Genomic DNA, 8902 nt, shown 5'->3' on the forward strand with positions numbered 1-8902 from the left:
GATTATCAGGCTCTTCCTTTCTTTGCCTCAGTTTCTATGCTGGCCAATTGAGGGTAGGCACAGTGGTCTGCCTTGCAGGAAGGTCATGGTAATGGCCCTTGTTCCCACAGACCTTTGGAAACCTAGAATGCTGTTCAAGTGCTGAAGAAATTCCATCCCTGGGAGAGTATATCCGGTGTGCTCTGCAGTTGCTTTGCTCTAGCTTGAAAACTTTTCAAGACTTTTATCTAAGCAGTTCCCACACAGAACTGCATTGTTGCCCCAGGTCTCTGCTCTTGCTTGTGTGCAGCATCCTCTCTGCCAACCCCTGAGCAGCAGCAAAACAACCTGTGGCCATCAGGAGCTTCATGTGCTTTCAAAACCAGGCTTGATGTTTTCAACATACTTTCTCATTTTTCTATACACAGACTACTGTAACATTCCTGGAAAGGCAAATGGAGACTCCAGCCAATTCCTATGGCAGTTTAAAGCTGCACATATGTTTAATATATCTACTACTTCCTTCCCCAGGGATTCATACTTCTCTTGCCATTCATCTTTTCATACTGTATGCATAGAATATGAGTTTTCTACAGTGTCACTACCATAATATATGGCATTTCCCAACATCTACATGGCAAATCCATTAGAAACTGTAACAGCTGCAGACTAATTCCAGCAGTGTGAATGCTCTACCTGGTGGGAAACAATCATAAAAAGTATTTTCCCCATTAAGAATGTTGAAAAGGTGATAGAAACAGATGCATCCCCCCCTTCTCAGTTATTTTTCTGACTCTGGGAAGAGGTAGGAATCCATGAAAATAGGGGAGCTTGTTTCATCTGAGGTGAATGGAAAGAAATGGTAGTTCAAACAGTAGGCCAGGTTGAGAGCTGGTGAGATGGGACTGCCATGACCAGTAGAGTGGCAAAGGGGAGCACTTTTGGCAGTGCCTCACAAAGTGTCTGTAGAAAGGAAAGGAAAACTGAGAGGTGCCTTCTCCCAAAGTTATAACTTTCTCTGCAGCAGTGAGTATAATAACAGACTGTCAGGAATGCTGAGCAAACATGGACTTGGAATAAAAGTGAGAAATGGATGAGGATACTACAGTTTTCTTGCCCACTCTTCTCTCCTGTTTGCCACAGTGTTGGGAGTGACTGCCAGGCATGCCATGAAAGGGTACAAACACCTTCAGTCAACAGCAGCTAATGACAGACCTGTAACCACATTTCAGCTGAAGCCTAAATCATTTTGTTCATCCTCCTGCTTTAAGGCAGTGTTACTTTTTCATACACTTACATATTTATTTTTGGATGCTGTAAATGTAAAAGATGTAAGGGTGGAACAAAGATATATGCAGAAAAAGAAAGTTTGCTTAAAAAATACAGGCATACTTTTTTTTCCCTGCTACAAAGCCAAAAGAGGTGAATTTACCCACTTCTAAGACTGAGGCTAGTTATGCAGAGATACACATTGCTTCCTTTTTTTAACCTGTGTGAAGCTGGCTTCATATGACTGACTGGAGCAGTCAAAGCTTGGAGCATCCTCAAAGCCCAAACCTGTGAAAGGTTTCCAGGACAGTAGGAACCACTTCAGAGTGGCTGTTCTTTGCCACATCACATTATTGCTGCCAGGTCAGGTCATCTGGTTCTGGTGCACTGAACCTTTAATGATACACCAGTACTATGGGCAAAGAGTAACAAAGGAGCTGGAGATGAGAAACAGAGATGGAATGAAGCACCAGGTGAGGAGGCTGAAAAGGCAACTGTAAATACAAAGTTTTTCTTGTAAAGTGCAAAGCAGAAGTGATATCACCATACGTAGACCTTAGGAAAGATCATTGAACAAGGTAAGGGAAGAGGGAAGGTGACAGCTGAGAAGAAACAAGGCAAAAAGGTATCTGCCAGGCAAAGGATAGGCAGAGACTGCAGATATCAGAAAGGTAAAGAACAAGTTTGTGTAAGAATAAACATCTTAGCATTTCTGAAAGGAACCACTAATGTCAGCAGTCTGGGAGATAGGAGTGCATTCAGTGATTCTGTGGGGAACTGCAGACTGACCAAAACACTTCAAGGCTGCAGGGTAAGCAGGTGAAGGATTCCTGGGTCTTGTCCAGGAAGCTTTTCAGTTGTCTTTCACAGTGACTGCAGAAGACAGAAGTGTGCAGGATGGCTATCTTATCAAGGCAAGCACTGCAGGGGGTGGCTGGCCTCAGGTCTGGAGAAAAAGCTGTGCTGCACACATAAATCTTGAATCCTGGCATTCCTTCCCCAGTAATCAAACAGCAGGCTATATTTAGCCTAACCTAAACAGAAACAAAGAACAGCAGGACATTCATAGCTTTAACAGCTGCCACCAGCTGCTCAGATGGGACACAGGTAGAACCAATGTCAGATGTAGTTAAATGAGATGGAACAGAGAAGGCAGCTATGCTTGAATGAACAATGTTGGCATTTGGTTAGAGAAATTCTGTGGTTTATTATTTCATGGTTAGCCAGAAGGAAGAATGATTGTCAAGCTGAGCATTAATGCTTTCTACACCAAGGGCAAGGCTATGGTGAACCATGTTGACAGGCAAATAAGCAGAGGAAAGAAAGGGAAGGAGGTAAGAGATAGAAGTAGAACATCTTGCTACTCAGGGCAAATGCTTATGGTTCTAGCCCAGGTAGCATAACAAGAATCAACAAATACAGTTTTGAGAAAGTATAAGACTGGCTGTCACACAGCTGCTTACTAAAAGCCTGCATCTGTAGCAATGCCAGTGGAGCTTTTCCAAGTGGCATGCTGGAGGTGCCCACAGGTACTGCTGACCCCAGGGTCCTGCACTTAGTTAATGTACCACCCTGCCTGGCTCTAAAATTCTACATGTTGGGGACAGTACAACAGCAGACCCTCACCTTGTTGGCGTGGCAAGGACTCTCAGGGCTACATGTTTATGGGTGACAGCAACTTATTTCACTGATCCATGAACCCAGGGCACACTCTGAGTAGGCATCATCATAATCTGCTGGACAGGAGTGTGGAAAGGTGATGTTAATGCTGCTGGTTCCTTGCAATATTACTTGTTGTAGGGGAACACATCTGCATGCTTGCTGGGGGAGAAAGCATCACAAAATCTCATCCAGAGTGACCTGATTGCTGTTACATTTCCACTAGTATGCACAGCATGTTCAGTGAGCCTGTAACTGGTTGAAAAATATAAAGGCAGAGGATGCAAAAGGTGGGATTGTTTAATGAGTAGTTCACCAGCAAAATGTTAGGGGACAATTAATATAGTGAGTGTGTTAAACCTGATCACTGAATAATCACTTAAGCATCTGGTTGTTGCCATTCTTACAAACAAAGGGAAAAACAACTGATCTACTCCACCAGTGAAAAACAAAAAAAAACCAAACCAACCAACACAAAAGGAACCCCAAAACAACCAAAAAAATCCTAGAGAAGCCACAGTCTCCTTCCACCCACATTTCTGGATTTAAGAGGCACCTTATTACAGTAATCCACCCGAGATACATCAGTTGGTATAGAATGGACTTTGAAGCCTTCGTGGTAGCTTGCTCTGCCTTACTAGCAGAGCTGCGAGCTTGATGATGAATTATTCCTTAATAACTTTTGTTTCCTCCCCAAAAGTCCCTGAAATGAAACTGGTGGAGGAAAATATATGAGCAGGGATTTATGAAACAGAAAATCACTTTGAAATAGGCTTCTTTTCCAGTTACCTGTATGTTTTTCTGGAGGGGGTGAGGGGATGCTGAATTTAGTTCTAGTCTTCATAGACCCAGACCTTGCAATTGGGAAGTGATTCCTGGTAGTGTATTTTAGACATAACCCCAAATAATGAAAACAAAGGATAGATTTGTTGTAGGCCTCTCTGGCTTGGCTGTTTGAATTTGTTGTGTAGGAACTTTTAAATCCAGATGTCTTTCTCACAAGTATTTTCCAAAATAATGTAAACCAACAGTTAGAAATCTACACCTACGCAAGACCTTCACAACTGTGACACCAGAATGACTGAGGTTAGTGAGATCTTTATTTCTGTGACAGGACAGGCTCTTTCATAAGTAGCATCAGTAAACACCATCCAGCAATCACTTTCTTGCCCAAACACAAGCATCTGAGCTATTGCTGGATCAAAAGGTGACAACAGCCCCATGTCTCATCTACCTCATTGCTCAAGGAAATTACTTGTATAGCTGTTTAGGAACAGATATGTATTTACTGAGGGGAGCCTGTGGAAGTCTAGGTATCTTCCCTCTCACTTAAGCAACGTTAGCAACCACAGATACTTCCATGTCACATACCAGGGCTGCATCTTCATGGCCTGTCCAGACAGACCAGAATCACATCTGCCCATGGCTGGAGCACTGTACTCTAATGCAGAAACTTGGAGTATTCAGCCTAGCATACACACACAGCAGAAAGGCAAGTTGGATAACACATGCTGCAGCTGGATAGTCTCTCCTTTTTGGCCAACATATAAAGGCTCCTGACCAGAGGTATTTTGAGCATTCATAGTCAACTGAATTATGAGTTGGAAAAGCATCAGCCATGCAGTGCTATCTGCTACATGCCTTTCTTTTCTCTTCCTACTTCATACTTTTAATCCTCTTCAGTTTTCTGGGAACATACTGTACCTTGTGATGACATGGAAGAATAAGGTCTTTAAGTCTTTATTAATTGTTACTACTGTATTTTTCAAAGGAGCTATTTAGGAAATTCTAACTTTGTTACCATAGGAATGAAGCTGCAGGATTCAGCAGAATAACAATTTAAACAACAATGTTTAAGTAATTCACTTCAACTTTAATTCTCTGCTCCCTTCAAGCTCCTCTTGGACAGAAAGAATAAGACTGTAAAAGCTCTCTCTCCCTCAGTGCTGCTTGACTTTAGCCCAAATTAGGAGGTACTTCCTTGTTATCTATAGCAGGGCTTAGCAATGTCCCTTCCCACCCACAGAGAGTCTCCTCTCCTTCCCGAGTGAAACAGCAGCAAAGTGCTCCTTGGCTCAGGCACAGCTCCTCATCTGTGTTTTTTTCATTGCTGTTTTTTTTTTCTCAGCTAGTTTAAAGCCATGTTTATGCAACATTTATACAATAAGAACTGGGTGAATGGAGGAGCATCTGGTCCAGTGTACAAGAGCAGGTTGAGATGCTCCTACTTGATGAGCTTGCCCAGATAAGATGACCAGTGATTTACTATTTAGTGTAATTCTGCACTAAGTGCCTTACTAGAGCACTCTTACATGCCTCTTTCTGAGTTGGTTTGCTCCTCCTTTTCTATTTGAAAGGCTTATTTCTACATTAAGTTAAAAAAATAACCTAAAAAAATGCAACCCAGGACAAGCGAGGTGACCAGCAATTCTGCTGGCCTCCTCAGGCAGGCAGAGGGAAGACAAGGCAAGGAAAGAGAAAAGTAAAAAACTGACACTTGACTTGCTATTTCCCCTTGTTTGTTTTCTAAACCTTTGAACCATGAAAAATTGATAAGCAGAAAGAAAGTGGAGAAAAGTTTTGTTTTCCCTCTCTTTAACTCTCTTTTCAGAAACTACAACTATTCTGACTTGTGAACAGTGTTTTTTGGTTTCCCACCTCATGTTTGAGAAGGTCTTAGATTAGTTGGAAGGGACTGCTTGGTAGAATAAGGAATCTTGCACCCTATTAAACAGATGGCTAACATTAACAATGAGATTAGGACGTTCCTCAGCTTTCAGTAATGGTATAATAATTCTACTGACTTGCATGGTGTGGGAGGGACAACTTTACTTCTCCACATATCCTGAAGCACAATACTTCTTTCTTCACAGCTGCTTTGTCTCTGTGATCCAAAGTCCTGGTCAGGCACTGGAAGAGAAACCTCTCCAGGATAATACAGTATGTGTCTGTAACTTCACAGATGTTTTCAGGTGGTGAAGCCACTTACAGATTAAGAACCTAATGCTTGGCTCTTCCTCAGAAAATGAAGATGAGCCAAGAAAGCAAGCCAGTGACCATATTTTGTCTTGACTTCCTGGCAAATACAATGGCCTTATTTATCACCCAGCATCTCCTTTTTATCACATGTATCTAGTGTGCTCCAGCATTCTGACTTGCATGCTTGCTTCTAGAGTCTGGCTTATTTTTCAGCTGTCTGGCCAAGCCTACTCTAGTAACCTGTTGGCTACAAGATCCTGTCTCAACCACATATTATGAACTGGTAACAGGGCAGGGAACCACACAGCTACGCTTTAAAAACCCAACACTATCAACACTAATTTGGCAGGGTACTTACCTCTTACCTGCCAAACCCAACTATCTGGACACTGCTTTGTGTCCAGCTCCCCTTTTAGCAAGGGTGCAACACCACTTCCACATCTCCCACTACTACTGTTTGCTGCAAGCAAATAGATATTTTCAGATGCCACCCCCACCCCACACACACACACACACACTTGTTTCTCTGGAGTCAATCAAGCTGTTGAAACTGGATCCTTTTATGGAAATGCACAAGAGGGGTTTTCATAAGCAAGCTGGAGATTCTAAGAGGCACAGTTGCTGCTCTGCTGAGGTAGCTGAGAGCACTCCAGTCTCTCCAGCCCCTTAAATTCACCCTGTTGTATTGCCCATTTATTTGCACCTTCATTTCCACACAGATTCACATGTATGGTCACAATCAAAAGAGGGAACCTTAGTCATATTATGTAATATTTCCTTGCATTTCAAAAGCCAAAAAAATAAGAGAGTGGAGGAGGACTCTGAACAACTAGGATGTTTTTAATGGCTTTTCATTAACAACAATTTCCCACCCAGTTACAGGACTACAGAAAAACAACCATAACATCTTAATATAGGGAAGTCTAGAAAAAGAATACAGCAGCCAAATAAAGCTCTTGTTGATCCTATGCTGGTGACGCATTTTAGCTGAGCACTTAACTAGTAGTTTTGTATTTTTTAAATATAAGCTCTTGCACTATTAAGAATATTAGGGTGAGGGGAGACTTTTGGTATTTCATTTTTCCTGTAAATACTTCAACATCTTCTTGCATTACTTTGAATCGAGCCAAAAGACTGGACAACCACAGAAACAGTCAAACAAATGTAGGACAAACCAAAAGAAGAACCTCTGAAGTTTCTTGCAAAACTTAGACAGGACAGCAAAATACAAATACAAAAGAGGGGTGGGGTGAGCACAGCAGGAGAGAAGGAACAGTTTAAACTTATCCCAGTACATTATCATCATTGCCTCAGGTATTTAATTCAAAAAGATAGAATTTAATCTGCACTGCCTTTGCATAAATGGTGTAACCTCTAACAACCTCTGCCTCACATACACTTTTTTTGCTGAAGGCTGACAGAGCTACTTCACTGACAGTGTTCTGGTAAAATACCTTTTGGGTAAATGTACTTTTTGAAACAACCCATTCTGAAGTTAATGGAACTATAATATATTTGTGGGCCAGAACCCTGGCACTTCCAATACAAAAGTTACTTCGAGTAACAAGAGTCAGTTGACAGCAGCTGAGAGTCTCAGTGCTCCTACCACCACATCCTACCTCCTGGCTTCCCTTGAGCAGAATTCTCTAAAGTAAATAGAATCTTAGAATTCCCAAACTGGCAAAGGAGCATGATTAGACTCAAATCTCCTTATTTCCTCTTCCCTGTGGTACGAGGACATTATGGTGGCCCTTGAGCTGCTGAGTTAACATCACCAAACTACCTGAGAGAGCTTGCAACCCTTTACCTGTTACTCTCCTTGTCCCACCAAAGGAAAGGCTGTCTGTAGAAACTGATTTTTAACATTTATGCCTCCCCCTTGTGTTTCTACCATATGAACTCATCAGACCACGTTTATTTCTCAAAAAAAGATCTCTCCAAATGCATACTTTGCACATGATATTTTATTGGTTTCCTGGTAAATATGAAATGCAAGACAGCACTGAAAAAAAAAAAAATTGAGTTGCTGAGTATAAAATTTCCTACTGAAATCAGCCAGAATTACAGAAGTCATCCAATATTTAACTGACAAGAACTGATCTTAGGGGATAGGGAGCATAGTAGAAATACCTACATCTAGCACAAACTATGAAGAGACAAATGAAAAATTAGTAATTCTGTTCAGACGGAAAGAGAAATCTTGCCATTTCATGAAAAGTGGGATTGAATTGGGGTGGGTAGTTTTTTTTTTTTGTTCTTGCTTCTTGGGTTTTTTTTGTGGGTTTGTGTTTTTTTTGTTTTTTGTTTTTAAGTTATAAAAGTACCTTTATTCTGGAGAACCTGGAGAAAAATAGTGTGGAAAGCAAGAAACAGAGAAATCCTGGCCTGATCCTGACCCCCCTGACAAAACTAAGGTCACAACTGTCTTTTTGTACCAAGAGTTTGTCTGCACAGAGGGAGTGAAGAGTTACCTGATGATAAGCAGAAGAAAAAAAAAGAGACAGCAAACATACCTGACTTGCCCACGCCGGCTCGACCAAAGATTGCCAGCTTCACCTCTGCACTCTTAGCCATGCTGGGAGGAACGGAGTGGTGACAAATTCACTCTATTATCAAAAGTGAAGCAGGAGAACTGTTCCCAGCTCCTGTCTTCGGCTTCACCGTGTCATTGTGACGTCAATGCAGAGCCTGGGGAGGAACACCATGAGGACTGAGCTGCAAGGACTCATGTTCTCCCTCAAACACCCCCCCACCTCCTTTTTTTCTTTTTTTAATAATCTTGATCATTGATGCTATGCTACCACTTTAAGCATTGCAGTAGCACCACTGACACATTTGCTTCAGCTTTCTAGCTCTGTTTGTTTCACACTGGTAATGTAATATTGCCAATGTTGTACTTAAAGTATCTTTCTTACAGCTCTGCATAAGGTTCCTTATTCTTTCTCTTTCAGCTGCAATTGCTTATATTTACTGTATTTGCCTCTAATGAATTGAGTACTCACTAACAGTGCCTGCC

The 8902-nt window shown here is 41.7% G+C and overlaps 1 protein-coding gene across 2 annotated transcripts in view; it reads right to left on the reverse strand.

Moving 5' to 3' along the window:
* Positions 1–8576, reverse strand: part of RERG (RAS-like, estrogen-regulated, growth inhibitor) — a 100613-nt gene extending 92037 nt beyond the window's left edge. Inside the window, exon 1 of one of the 2 annotated variants that reach the window (XM_010002933.1) lies at positions 8400–8576. In XM_010002933.1, coding sequence (XP_010001235.1) covers positions 8400–8460 — 61 coding nt within the window. In that variant the 5' untranslated portion in view covers positions 8461–8576. The remainder of the gene's footprint in view (positions 1–8399) is intronic. The other variant, XM_010002934.1, reaches the window with a different exon arrangement.
* Between the last annotated feature and the right edge of the window lie 326 nt (positions 8577–8902).

This window comes from Chaetura pelagica, unplaced genomic scaffold (assembly GCF_000747805.2).
Source record: "Chaetura pelagica isolate M959 unplaced genomic scaffold, ChaPel_1.0 scaffold117, whole genome shotgun sequence".
In the NCBI taxonomy this organism is placed as follows: domain Eukaryota; kingdom Metazoa; phylum Chordata; class Aves; order Apodiformes; family Apodidae; genus Chaetura; species Chaetura pelagica.